Raw genomic sequence first — 14,472 nt, forward strand, 5'->3', positions numbered from 1 at the left:
TTCCTTTCTTGTAAGTGAAAGGCAGCTTTTGTCCTTAATCACATGCGAAGCTGTTTGTGATATTCTACCCTTGTTCCTAGAATAACAATCTGCATATATATATATATATATATATATATATATATATAAGTAGCTCACGCCTGAATTAGTACATGAAACACGAGCAATAGACAAGTTGCATGATCTTCAACAAGAAGAGGACCAAAAAGAAAGGGCATTTGCCACATTTACACGATAGCTCAAAACATTAACAATGTGGGCTCCAATTAATAATAAATACATGAGGTAGGTTAACATCTTCCATGTATTATGTGAATACATAATAGTGAATATTATGTGAATAGTAGTGAAAAAGTAATAATAGAATAGTGAATACTAGTGAAAAGTAATAATAAAATAATGAATAGCATTGAAATATTCTCAGTATCCAAACTAGGCTTAAACTCTAGACGAATGCTTTTTTCTTTCCTCCATTTATATTCTCTTAAAGGGTGCCTCTGCATCGTGTTATGAAGTTCACCCTATCTACTAGAGAGTTACTGTAGCTAGAAAGTAAAATATTTGCCTTTTACCTCTTTCTATGTAGACCATTTTAAGGGATTGCTAGCCAAATTTTAGTTTACATTTACATTTGGCTAAGTCAATGTGAATACTCTTGCTTTGCATCTTTAATTAATTAATTGAGTATCAGAAATATGTATCTCAAGCATGCATCTTACTTTTCTTTCAATTAGTTAATTTTTTTTTTTAATTTGCAATTAATTGATTCTCTCTCCATGGCTCGGCCTATTTGTACTAGATGTTTGAGAATGATATGAGATGGGAATTTTGTGAATAGTAGTAAGATAGTTTAAATTAAGTATTTTTTAAACTTTTAGGTAGAGCTTTAAACAGGGAAATCTCATTGGAACTTTTCGTGGTATCTCATTCAAAAGATGTCTTTTTCCCACCATTAGGACTCAACATTTTATGATGGCACATAAGAATGGTAAAGAAATATGTCTATCATAATAAAGCTGGGATTACATTATTGGGAACATATGTATGGCATGTTATTCAGATGACATCGAGGAAGGGAAGATTATCAAACAGCCCCATTATCGCTAATAAAAAGAAAAAAGAAAAAAAAAAACAAATAAGCCCATTGTCAAACCCACAGCTGAAACCATTCAATGAAACGAGATCACTCAAAGTTATTATGGAAAGGAGAACATTTTCCAAAACCCAAAGCAGACTCAATGTAAAACCACAGAAACAGGGGCTAGGAATGGGATCCACTCCTTTGCGTATGCAACCGATTTCGATGGCGAGGCGTTTTGAGGTCAGGAAGAGGAGGTTTATAGTAATGAGAAGGCGGTGGAGAATCATTTGACACCTAGTATTGTGTATACGGTCTGTACTATGGTGAGCGCAAACAGGAAGATGGCAGCAATAAGGGAGAGAATAGCCCAGGGATTTCTGAAATAGGTATGAATGAGATTGGCCCGCCACCTATTCAAGCGCTTCTTGCAGTATTCACTGACCATTTTATGCACTACATCGAGGCTACTTTCTGGGTCGAGCGTTATATCCTTAGAGAGAGAGTTGAAGAGCTTGGCGACAGCTTTATCACTTCCAATGGCATTCTGTATGATGCCACTCGAATGCAGGAGGGCAACGTCCATTGCATTGTCGATGATGTTGTCCATGAAAAAGATATAAGAGGTAATCTCGTTGCCAGCCCCGACATGGAAACGCTCAAAGGCTATTAAGTTCAGGAATATCGACTCGGTGGCATCGTCCACGATGATGAGTGGAAGCCTAAGCACCCCGCCGGCGAAAGTGATGTCTTTGAGGCTCGCATTTTTGTTTACCTTGAACCGGATTCCGGCTTCATTAAGCTCTGTTGCAGATCTTACGATCTCGTCACCACTTGGCTTGTCCTGTACGAGTGGTCTCCCCTCATGTTTTTTTTTATGGTTTCCCTTTTGCTGAAGCAGACTCTTCCTATAAACATCCAATACGTGCAGGGAATCGCCCATATCTGAGTAATGGGGTTTGGGGAACCAAGACTTGAGTACGAGTTGATTGACACTCTTTTTATCCTGCTCATGATGTGGTTTTACGTCATCCTTTAAATATATTTTACATTAAAAATAATTTTATGTATTAAATCACATCAGTTTATAAATTTAATTTATTTTTATATAATTTTTTTGTGATCTATAAATCTAAATATAACGAAAGTTGAGAAAAAATTGCAAGATTTTTTCACGTAGACAGAGGAGAGATTTCACCTTCACTGGATTATTAACGTCGTTGAAGCCTTTCTCAACTTCAAGCAGTTGTTCAAGAACCCGCATTGGGATCTGATTTTCAAGCATCAACATGTCGCGCCTGATATGGGGCATGATATACAGTTTCCCGTGTTTGCTGAATATTGGATCCTTGGAATCATAGTCATTCGATTCATCTACACTGGCACGAAGGATTTCCAGCATAAAGCATCCGTCGAGAGTCATCATTTTTAAGAATCCGGCTGTGTCGTCTGCCCATTTGGGATCGAGCGGCTCGTACGAGTCTTTCAAATCCTGCACGACCTTATCTAAAGCGTCGAGGCACGATTCAACGGGTTTTCCACATCTCCTTAAGAAATGGAGCAATGCCCTGTGCTTATGCTCCTCCATCCGCTTTAAATGTGCTTCCCCATGATGGTAAGGACCGAAGGAGACTGTCTGCGGCATGTAGGCCTTTTTGTTTAGATCTTTAACGGTTGCAGGTACTTCATAGATTGAATGCTTTTCCCACTGCTGTCTCCCCTTTGAAGTATCCCCCATTTTTTTTACTCCATCGTTGACGTCTATGACCCATTTCGAATCTCCCATTACCGTCCAGAATGTCTGCAGTAATAACGGGAAAGATGATCAAAACAATTAAGCACCTTTCCCTCTCCTGTTTTAGTATCACCTTCTGGTTTCATTTATACATCCTTGAGGATCAGAAACATGCAGATATCTATCTCCAGTATCCAAGTTTTCTTGGACGTTTTACTCACAAGGCAATTGATTGATTCTCACGTCATAATAAGCACCCATTATGGTATTCCTAATGCTGAAAACGCTTGGGGCCAAGTGGAGATCTAGACCTTTCTGCTCTACTCAGTGGATATAATATGCTCTGCATTTGCAACATTCCTTTCTTGTAATAAGTGAAAGGCAGCTTTTGTCCTTAATCACATGCGAAGCTGTTTGTGATGTAAACACGAGCAATAGACAAAAGTTGCATCTTTTTTCCCAGTTGCATGATCTTCAACAAGAAGATGATCAGAGGAAACGAAAAAAAAAGGACATTTACCACTTTTACACGATAGCTCAAGAACATTAACAATGTGGGCTCCAATTAATAATAAATAGTACAAGAGAACATCTTCCATTTCTGCACTTTAAAGGGTGCCTCATCATGTTATGAAGTTCACCGTATGATCTACTAGCTCAACTTCTCCATTTCATCCCTTTACTTACATTTCAGGGTGCTGATCTGCGTGCATGCAGTACCAACGGAACGATCGAAACATGCAAGCACCTTCCCCGCTTTCACTTATGCATCTTTAATTAATTAATTGAGGATCAGAAACATGCATCTCAAGCATGCATGCATCTTACTTTAATTGATTCTCACTCCATAGCTCGGCCCACTTGTACATAAAAGTTTCTCTGCAATTTCACCTGTCCCAAATATCTTTTATAATAAATAAATAAATAAATAAATAATGTTGAGTATTATATCTTTACTTAGAGCAGATGATTGTAGGATGACCATCTCACCAACCATTATCAACAAAGAAAAAAAACATTGCAATATACTTTTTTTTTTTTTTTTTTTTCATTTATTTGATTGCTGTGGTGCTGGCCCATACATGGACACGACCGACTCCTCATTAGTCCCGGTTCGCTCTTTTTGCGGCCTACGGCTCCGGAAGGACCCGACCACGTAGCCACTCACAATTTCGGGCCTTTGGAGTTACACCAAACCCAGAAAGCCCACAAGGCCTCAAGGGACGTGTACGGACATAGAAGAAAGGCTCCCCCGATTGAGCCCTCAATATATTTGTAATATGAATAATGTTTGTGTGCTTCTTTATTTTGACAACTTATATATATTTATTTCTTTATTTAGTTTTAATGGTTAAGGATTTGACTATTAGTATATTGAAATTTTTTTTAAATATGTTAAAAAAATATTTGAAATAAAAAGCAAAAAAAAGTACAAATTGCACTAGGCGGCACACAGTGGATAGGCGGCAGAGTAGCACCACTCTTTGTAGTATTCAATCAATATCTTGATCTTTCGTTATAAAATCATAAAATTAAAATTGGAGAAAAATTATATTTGCAAGTGATCACATCCTTCACATCGCTAACATATCAAAACTTGATTCATAACAATAATCAAATCCATGAATAGAGTTTGTCTTTTTCTCCCAATTACAACTGTTTGTGATCGGGCTCGGCTCATAGCATAAAGCCCAATTACCCCATTACCTAAACTGGGCTCAAATTTCGGCCCGGAACCCAGAAAATCAATGGCATTGGTATAAGAGAGATAAGAACGCAGGTTCATTGACGATGTGGAAGAAATAACATGCTACGGAACCACAGCCATAAGTTGAACGAGAGGCTATCAAGAATCTCATCCTCTCCATATTATCTACCCTCCACCTCCCTTTCTTGAACTCACATTGGCCACTTGAGCTGCTGCGGCTGCTGCAACTGTTGCTGACGTTGTAAAGTAAACAACCATGGCTTCTGCTACTCTCTCTGTGCCTAAGCCATCTCTCAAGGTCTCTTCAAATACCCATTCGTCTCTTCTACATTTAGCTTCCTTTGTCTTATTTTGTTATTGTGACGCCCACTGACGTGATAGATTAGTTTCTGTGTTCAGGTCACGGGTCAGGGTTCTCCGAATTCGCTGGCCTTCGCAGTTCAGTAGCTTCTCTTCCCTTTGCTCGGAAAACCTCCGAAGACTTGCTTTCTGTTATTGCCTTCCAGACCTCTGCTGTGAGTTTGAATTGAACTTCCCACCCCCGAGGGATCCCTTATGTAGGACTACTACATACTCGACATAGTTTGAGCTTCTTACTTACTGTATGAATCAATGAATCATAATGCAATCTCAAAACCCAAGACTCGATAGGAAACATGTTTGATTTAGCTGACACTTCATAATGCGTGCATGGATTGTTCTTCGATTGAATCATAACACATACTAACTTTTACGACCAACTGTCTCCACTAGTATGATCATTTGGACAACCAGGACAAGGATCGATTTGGGTGATCAATCTGCTTTCTGCAGAGTGGGATTGATGTGGTTTAAATATGAATAATTTGATTGATCATTATCGTTGGCTTTGGTTCTGGATCAACTTAAGATGGTAGGCAACTGAAAATGTCGTTTCAGATAAATGGGTTAGGCGACATAAGAAATCTTCGTAAAAGAAATTTGGGTGCCATTTTGGATTTCGGGATTTCATAGTACATTTAGGAATATAAATGCCTTAATTAATTTAATTAACTCTAGGCGACCTAGCTAGTAGTCAGAATCGGATTTTCTCAACGTTTTACTGGGCAATGTTGTAGGTCGGCAGGAACGGTGGTTACAGGAAGGGTGTGGTGGAGGCCAAACTGAAGGTAGCGATCAATGGGTTTGGGAGAATTGGAAGGAACTTCTTGAGATGTTGGCATGGCAGGAAGGACTCCCCGCTGGACGTCATTGCCATCAACGACACTGGCGGTGTCAAGCAAGCTTCCCATCTTCTCAAGTACGACTCCACCCTCGGTATCTTCGAGGCTGACGTGAAGCCCGTAGGCGATGCTGCCATCTCAGTTGATGGGAAGGTCATCAAAGTTGTCTCCAACCGCAACCCCGTCAACCTTCCCTGGAAGTAGGTTCATTTTTTTTTTCTTAGCTTCTGAATGGCTCAAAAACAAAACATTTTCCTCTATTCTATTATGGGTAGGGAGGAGTGGTACGTAAATGGAGTAGTAACCAAAGAGGGTGGTTTTTGCAGGGACTTGGAGATAGACCTGGTGATAGAAGGGACAGGAGTGTTTGTGGACAGGGATGGTGCGGGAAAGCACATAGAGGCAGGGGCGAAGAAGGTGCTCATCACTGCTCCTGGGAAAGGTGATATACCAACATACGTGGTCGGCGTTAATGCCGACGCTTACAACCCAGACGAGACCATCATCAGCAATGCCTCTTGTACCACTAATTGCCTTGCCCCCTTTGTCAAGGTCCTCGACCAGAAATTCGGTAACTTTCTTCTCAGTACTTCTCCTTTCTCTGCATCTCGCCTTTCTCATTTTTATAACTATATCTATATGGCTGAGAACGATTCCTCAATATTTTGGTTGCCAGAACTACCGCTCAAGAGCATGCGGTTGCTTCCACAGTTTTCACTGCTTAAACCTTCAGCTCTGTTAAGACCCTTTCTCTGCCTCATGAACGCGATAGTTTGTCCGATTCGCATTCATGATCGCAGTATTTTCTTTCACTTGTATTGACAAAGTAACAAGTCTTCCCTAATAATCGGCCTAAAATGTCATTTGCATGCTCGCCAATTGGCCTCACAGTTTTCTCAATCTTTCGACAATCACCTCTTCGCTGTCCACTAGCCTTGTTATTGGCATCTTTGTGGCCTTGCTATCGAGCCTCCTCCCTAACTCCCCAACACCATATTTTGATGGCTTTCTTTACTGTGAGGAATAAGAATATTATCTGTTTTTTTAACCAGTCATTGAGAATGCTACTGAGAGCATGTTGTTCTGTTGTGTATATGATATTTTATCTACTTCTCTGCTTTCTTGGCTTGAGCTTGGGCACCAGTTGCAATAGTTGCGCATTTATTAAAGATGTCTTTAGAGTTGACTATAATTGATTGATTCTTTTAGCTCTTTTTTCTGGCAAACTTTATGCTTGAAGAAGTAGTTTTCCCTTTGGTTATGTCATCAAACTTTAAATCATGAATATTCATCACTACTTCCAAATCCTCTAGCGTGGTTGTAAGGCATGTCCATTATGCTGATACATTTATTATAATATGTTAGGCATCATTAAGGGTACAATGACGACCACCCACTCATACACTGGAGACCAGAGGCTTCTTGATGCAAGCCACCGCGACCTTCGCCGAGCACGAGCTGCTGCTCTCAACATAGTCCCAACTTCCACTGGTGCTGCAAAAGCTGTGGCCCTTGTTCTTCCTAGCCTGAAAGGGAAGCTGAATGGCATTGCTCTCCGTGTGCCCACACCTAATGTCTCAGTTGTGGACCTTGTTGTTCAAGTGTCAAAGAAGACATTTGCAGAGGAGGTAAATGCAGCTTTCAGGGATACTGCTGAAAACGAACTCAAGGGTATCCTATCTGTGTGTGATGAGCCTCTTGTCTCGGTGGACTTTAGGTGCAGTGACGTGTCATCAACTGTTGACTCTTCACTAACTATGGTTATGGGAGATGACATGGTTAAGGTGATTGCTTGGTATGACAATGAATGGGGTTATTCACAGAGGGTAGTTGATCTTGCTGATATTGTTGCCAACAACTGGAAGTGACCTCCACTTTCATGCTGTTTATGAACTTCTCTCCCAGTTTTCTTGTAGATTTCTGATTTTGAAGATATGTAATCAGTTGTGATCGAACCTTTTGTTTTTTTTTTTTTCGATGAGTATTATTTTTATTCAAAACAAGCAATCCCATTATTCAAAATTAGCATAATAATCTTGCTTTTATACTTTATTGATATGAACACAAATGCTAGGATGTTTGCTTCTTCTATAATGGCAGAAGATCTGCACCAAGTCTTTGTTGATTCCGTACGACACTAAAAAACGAAAAGGACAACAAATTTTCTTAAAATAATTATTCAAACTCCAACTATTGGCTCAGTACAAACAATAAGCTCCGTTTTGGTCAATTTGTCGAAGGCCTAGCGTTGCTGATATTTTTTAAGAAGAGAACGGTATCTCAATTTTATTCATAATTTTTATTAGAAAATAACTGATATGCTATAATCGGTAGATAAATTGAATCAAAGTTGAAATAATTGTTGCAATAAAGCCTGATACTGTGACGATCTCCAAGGGCAATTTAAATCTGAACGGCAATCAAATAAATCTATGACATGAATGTATGAGGGAAATCTTATTATTAGTATTATAAATAAATAAAAAAATAACAAAGATTTGGTAGAATCTAAAAAATGAGAAGAAAACATCAATTTGGAGGCCTGCCTTATATGATGTGGACGCTTGGTTAAGGCTTCTGCAAGCCCTGTATGATTAGGTGGATTCGATTGGGCCGAATAGCTCAACTTTATCACACAAAGTCAGTCATCCAATGATTTATAGAGAGATATGGATCCGTATTTGTTTAGGTTGGATTAGAATTTCTGTTCTACAAAAATCTAAGATATATTGGTCTATTTTGCTTTTAAAGCCTTAAACAGATATAGCTTTCATCCCCCGTTTGAAATTCAATAGAATTGCTATCAACTCTGTAAAGCCCATGAAAACTAGTTTCTGATGCTAACACTGAAAATCTGTGAAACTATTATATGCATGTCTTCTTCTCCTCCTCCTCCCCGTCCTCCGTCCTCCTCCTCTTTTTCAGGTAAATCCCCTTAATTTAATATAGATAACCTGGTTGGTTTCAAGTTCTACCATGTTTATTCATCTCGAGCTTGAAAGATGATGGAAAAACAAGACTCAGGTAAAACAAACATTTTAGGGGTTTTAGAACATTAGCATTAGTTTCATCAAACTCATTTTCAAAATTTATTGAAAAGTACATATTTTTCTTAAATCTAAAATCTCTCTAACCATAATCACACATTAGATTAGTCAAAATAATAATATAATATTATTTTTATAATAATAATATTTTTATTTTTTTTTTTATATTTTACAATTACACTAACTATGTTAGAGAAATCCTTAGAATCGGTCCATCTGTTTTTTCCCAACCAACAGCCCTCCAATCTCCAATGAGTGACTTCCACGTAGCCAACTCAATCCCACTATCTTGTGCCCCAATTGCATAGAATCACGCACGCGTTCTCTCTCTCTCCCCATTCTCTCCCACGGAACCCAGGAACCCAAGGTATTACTGCTCTCCATTCTCACCCACGGCCCTCTCCACCGAAGGGAAAAAAAAACCCAAATTCTCTTTCTAGTTTCTAGTCAATCGCAATCATGAACCTGCTTATTAAAACCCCACCACGACGATTCTGGTAAGGCTTTATATTTTCGTTGTTTGCTGTTGTTGGTTATGGTTTTTTCTCCTTATAGATTTGAGTATAAATTTTTCAAAGTGTTTTGATTTCTGATTTACATGGGAATTTTTTGAAGTGTTTTACTTTCTGAGTTGAATTTTTTTACAAATATGAATCTAAAAATTTGTAAGTGAATTTTTTTTAAGGATTTTGTTCTTGTTCTTTATCTTTTTTTTTTTTTCTACAGATTTGAGAGGGAAATCTTTTTCTTACATTTTGCTGGTGTTTTTTTCTCCTCTTCACATGCAATAGATACTTAGATTTGGTCATCTCTTTTTCGATCGGCAACACAGGAAGGTAATAGCCCCTCCCTCTCTCTCTCTCATTTTCGTCTTCAACGTTAATATCAAGGCAAGTTTAATTAACTGTGTTGTATTTCTCTCTTTCTTTATTGGATTTTTTTTCTACAGATTTGGTACTTTCGCCCTAGAATTTGTAGACAATTTTCATGTGGGCGTAGTGGGTGATGGACTACTGGCGGTGGAACTCTACTCGGCGGTGAAACTGGAAGCATAGCAAAGTTGAGGTTCCCGTGAAGTGGAGATCGATTTCCTATTTGTTTGCCTTTCTTTTCCCACGTGAACGGGAGTAACTTGAATTTGATGTAATTTTTGAGGTGGCAGCATGTAATAGGAAGGTTGTTATTTGAGGAAAATTGGCCCGAACGCTTAAAAACAGTTCTGTATATTAATTAATAATAATATTTCTTCCTTCACGAATGTCAAAACTGAACACAAAAATGAAATTCTCGCAACACATCAACAACAATAATATTTCTTGTTCGTTGTTCCAGGACAAAGCAATTACAATAATATTTCTTACATCAACATCAACAGCAATTACAGCAATCCATCAACAGCAACAAAACTGAACACAAAAATTACAAAATTGAAACTTGCTCATTGTTCCAAGACAAAGCAGCAACCCATCAACAACCCAAATCAGCAACCCAAAACCTCCCTTGTTATTGTTTTCATCATATCACAATTTCAAAAGAATATCATCCATTTCAAAAAATAAATTGAGATCTCATAGTTGCTGCTCAGCCACATATTTCTTCCTTCACATGTGGTTGGGCAGTCACTAAAATTAGATTAACTACAAATCTACCTAATAGTTACACACTTCCATGAGGTGTGGATAGAGATTTCTCGGATATACATTCAGAATTATTTAGAGATGCCTCATAAATTTCCCTCTGAATATTAATGAATTAGGCTTGCTACATGGCATTCATGCCAGCAAGATCCTTGCTCATCATCTCTGCCTCCCACTTTATTGTATCAAGTTCCAGTTATGTTTTTTTATCACGATCTGCCTTCATGTATACTCTTTTTTCTACCATGCGCAACCGTCTATCCTCGATCATTTGACCTAATGCCATATTGATATCAACATGCATCACATGATTCTTAGGTCTTCCACTTTCCCAAATTTTCTTTCTTAGCTTTTTTGCCTCAAGGCCTCTCAGCAAAAACCTTCGCATTCTCCCCCCCAACGTCTTCAGCAACTTTACTTGACTGTTCATTGGCTAGATGTTTACAGTATGGCCTTCTTCTCGTATTTAGTGTCATCATGTGTTGCTGTCATTTCAGTTGGTGTCTCACTCCATTGTGAAGTTCGTCTTTTTTATCTCTTTATACATAAGTTTTATCTCTTCAATTTGAAAAGGTGAAAGAATATTGTTAAAAAATAAATATTACCTACATAATTACAATATTAAAAGAATATTAATACACTAATAGTCATTTCCTTAATTATTAAGAAATTTTTTTAAAAAAAAATTAAATACATAAACGATCAAAACGAGAGACAAATTAAAGAGACATAGTAGTATTATTCTATTATAAAACCGTCTTACTCGGTCGCACCACTCGTGTGCAATAATTCTACCTATGCTAAAAATGGAGAGAATGGAAGAGAAGGGGTGTTTAGCGAGAGAAGAGAAAAATGAGAAGAAAGAAAAGGGAGAGAGAAACTAATAGAAGAGAAAAATCGAGAGAAATAGTGGGAAAGAGAAAAATGGAGTATTCGGCAAGAAAGAAAGGGAAGAAAGTGAAAAGTAAAAAAAAAAAATGAAGATAATTTTTACAATAAAATATAATTTTTGAAGATAAACAATACATTTAAAGATATACTAGAAATAATTAGAAATAATTTGAAGATGTACTTATAACTCGTATTTCTAGTTTTACTTTATAAAGAAGTATAAATCATTTTACCTACATCTTTTCAAAATTTGAAGAATCGATGCCAGTGCTCTTATTAATGCACATGCAAACTGCATGGACCACTTTCTCGTGCATCTATAATTGCATCACGCAAAAGCATTAAAAAACCTAAATGGCCAAGCATGCGAATACCCGAATTTTCTACATGGAAATCTTCATCGAAGTATTTCACTATAAAATATATAAAGACGATAAAACTCACTGGGATTTAGTCCACATGCAAGCTGGACAACATAAATCTTGCCAGTAGTTTACACAGATTACACAAACACCCCATTTAAATATCGGAAACCCAGGTAATAATAAACCACAGTGGATCAAACATTATGGAAAATAACGAATGAGCAAGAGATATCCCCCATAATTTAATATGGTAAATATAACAAATGGTAGTAGTAGCAGTAGTATCAGGCTTCAGGAATCAATCATATATCTCTGTCTCGCTTGCACTCTGGTGAGATAGAAGGGTATCTGACTCTGTCAGTGCAGTAGTTGTAAATGGTGTATTTGGTACGGACCCACTGCAGGCGTCTGTACTGATAAGCGTCAAGGTCTTGGAACTCCTTCTGATCCCACCATCTTTTGCCCTGAGTGGCGCAGAACTTAGCCTCCACCGACGCCTCGCAGCCGTCGATGTGGAAGCTCTTGTAGGCGGCGATGAAGGGTGCCTTGGACCAGTCTGTCTTCTCGAGGCCGCCCCTTGTAGCCCAGTCATCGGCGTTCCAGAGGCTGGAGTAAATCTTCATGGGTTGGTTAAATGGGAATCTCAGTCCCAAATCTTTGCAGTTCTTGAACACCCTTATGGGTACGTCGTCCACAAAGAACCTGACACAGTGAAAAAGTACAGCATTATCTCTTCCATTCCCCAATGTCCACATGCAGACAAATCAGTGTTTCCACTTTTTAAAAAAGGTACTGAATCTCTCCCGATTCTCATCATTGATTTCAAAAGACTTCTGTCGGCTTCTACGGTTTACAAAGTAAGGCCCCATGATGAAACCAATCCTCGTTCCTGGTGACCAGAGTTGACACTAATGGACACACCGACTTCATTAGTCGTTGCTTTGTTTGATTTATGTTCCTGTTTGGTCGGAAAATCCTGTTTACATACGTGACAACCGTATATCCCATGATTGCGGCCAACTATTGGATGTTGATGGATATGAATTACGAGATATCATCTATTTATCCCGGTTTAGAGTAGTTTTGAAAGAACCCGTGAGACTGGATTCAAAAAAAGAAAGAAAGAATGAAAGAATCTCTAGTCAAGGGTAGGATTTTCGTCAAGGTGATTTTTTTTTTTTTTTTCCTTCTTCAGGAAATATTCAAGGTAATAGAGGGTCATCATAAATTTCATCTGATAATTTGTTGATCATCGGTTATAGCCTATAGGGATGAAAAATAATTATAGGTTAATTAACGATTTTGGGTAAGAAGAATCTATTTCTATCAAGTCATTAATATCAACAACTAAACTGGAAACCACCCCACTCATGTAGAGCCAGGAATGTTAAGGAAAATCTACTCCAAAGAGCGCAAGCAAAAATAATCTGTAGACTTGAGAAAATTTGTTCAGTCCTATTCTTCTCCCCTTTTTATGAACACTTAGATACGAGAATCATAAACTACAAACCTGATTAGGTATTTTCCAAACCAAATGCAGAAAGAGAGGAAGAAGAAAAAGAACTTCCCCCAAAAAAGGAAGAAATAAATAAAAAGAGGAACTTACACAATCTGATACAGATTCCAGAGAACGGAGTAGGAGTGGTAAGCTTGGGTTGGGTCAAACCAAAGATATATCCTCTGTTCTCTGTCGCCCTTCCCTCCTGTGAAGACATTTGTCTGTAAAATGTAAGGCTGCCCCGTCCTGTTACCTAAGAACTCGAAGTCTATTTCATCATGCTCCGAGTTTTGAGATGATAGCTGTAGCATAAACATTAACAGATCAGTGCTGTACCAAAACAGGATTTGGGGACACTTGAGAAGAAAAGCGCAAAGGAGCGTAAAAATCTCGGATTTTTGTAAAATCAAGCGGACTCAAGTAAAATCCCACCTAAACTGGGGTCGTTGGCCACAAGTACTCTGTTTTTGCGACCACTGAAATTTCTTTCTTTTTTTTTTTTTCTTCCAATCGGATAAACTTCCCAAGACAATTGATACGATAACACTATAACCGAAGTGTATTGAAAGATGAAAAACAAATGAGATGAGAATCACTCACATAGAAGGCAGTAACTGTTCCGGCAGAATCCCCAGGAACCAACTTGATTTGCATACTGAAGTGGCCGAACAAGTACGAACCCTTGGATTGGAAGCCAGTACCTTTTAAGAATCAAACATGTGTTGGAGGAAAATATGAGCGACAGGAGCTTAAGATGAGACATGTACAAGCATTTATTCTATGAGCAGATGGCATTAGTCTACTTCTCTAACTCTTTAGTACCTGTGTATTTGTCGAGATGGAGCTGAATCTCAGAGCCTCCATTGAAGTACTTAATGTGATCAAAAGCCCATGTGGGCACGTAGTTTCTAGCAAATGGCACATCAACAGGCTTCCTCGGAGGAGCTCCCATGGTTCCGGGGACAATAAATAAGAAACCCAGTAACAGAGTCCACACATAAGAACCCATTTTTCTACAAACAAAAAAACCAAACAAAACTGAGCTTACTTCAATTTTAAAAAAATAAAAATAAAGCAAACTGAGATATCTCTAATAACAAAAGAAGCGAATGAACAAATGAGACCGGGTATCCTTCTTCTGAAGCATTACCCAGCGACAGAGAGAAAGAGGAAGAGAGAGAGAGAGGTAGGTCTTCGAGGATGTTACGAGGAAAAGTGGAGGAGGGGAAGCCCTTTTTGTAGACTCTTGATTTTATCTGATATACTGTGTTTGATTTTATCTGATATCCTCTTGGACAACATTACTAACCC

The 14,472-nt window shown here is 38.3% G+C and overlaps 3 protein-coding genes across 4 annotated transcripts; 1 reads left to right on the plus strand and 2 right to left on the minus strand.

The window, feature by feature from the left end:
- Positions 1 to 986: 986 nt before the first annotated feature.
- On the minus strand, positions 987 to 3,016 carry LOC121256064 (UPF0481 protein At3g47200-like). The gene is made up of 2 exons (XM_041156684.1): positions 2,277 to 3,016; positions 987 to 2,084 (listed from the first exon to the last, which is right to left on the minus strand). Exons 1-2 carry the CDS (start codon positions 2,862 to 2,864, stop codon positions 1,365 to 1,367), a joined length of 1,308 nt encoding a protein of 435 aa, XP_041012618.1. The 5' UTR covers positions 2,865 to 3,016; the 3' UTR covers positions 987 to 1,364.
- A 1,761-nt stretch (positions 3,017 to 4,777) lies between these two features.
- Positions 4,778 to 7,678, plus strand: LOC121254387 (glyceraldehyde-3-phosphate dehydrogenase A, chloroplastic). The gene is made up of 5 exons (XM_041154397.1): positions 4,778 to 4,819; positions 4,908 to 5,036; positions 5,619 to 5,923; positions 6,050 to 6,294; positions 7,089 to 7,678. Exons 1-5 carry the CDS (start codon positions 4,778 to 4,780, stop codon positions 7,589 to 7,591), a joined length of 1,224 nt encoding a protein of 407 aa, XP_041010331.1. The 3' UTR covers positions 7,592 to 7,678.
- A 4,048-nt stretch (positions 7,679 to 11,726) lies between these two features.
- LOC121256065 (probable xyloglucan endotransglucosylase/hydrolase protein B) lies at positions 11,727 to 14,472 on the minus strand. 2 transcript variants are annotated; one of them, XM_041156686.1, is made up of 5 exons: positions 14,312 to 14,472; positions 13,984 to 14,174; positions 13,762 to 13,862; positions 13,270 to 13,463; positions 11,727 to 12,365 (listed from the first exon to the last, which is right to left on the minus strand). In XM_041156686.1, exons 2-5 carry the CDS (start codon positions 14,168 to 14,170, stop codon positions 11,966 to 11,968), a joined length of 882 nt encoding a protein of 293 aa, XP_041012620.1. In that variant the 5' UTR covers positions 14,171 to 14,174; positions 14,312 to 14,472; the 3' UTR covers positions 11,727 to 11,965. The 2 variants fall into 2 exon arrangements, with proteins under 2 accessions (XP_041012620.1, XP_041012619.1); XM_041156685.1 differs by having other exon boundaries at positions 14,286 to 14,441.

Source organism: Juglans microcarpa x Juglans regia, chromosome 3D (genome assembly GCF_004785595.1).
Source record: "Juglans microcarpa x Juglans regia isolate MS1-56 chromosome 3D, Jm3101_v1.0, whole genome shotgun sequence".
Classification (NCBI taxonomy): Eukaryota; Viridiplantae; Streptophyta; class Magnoliopsida; order Fagales; family Juglandaceae; genus Juglans; species Juglans microcarpa x Juglans regia.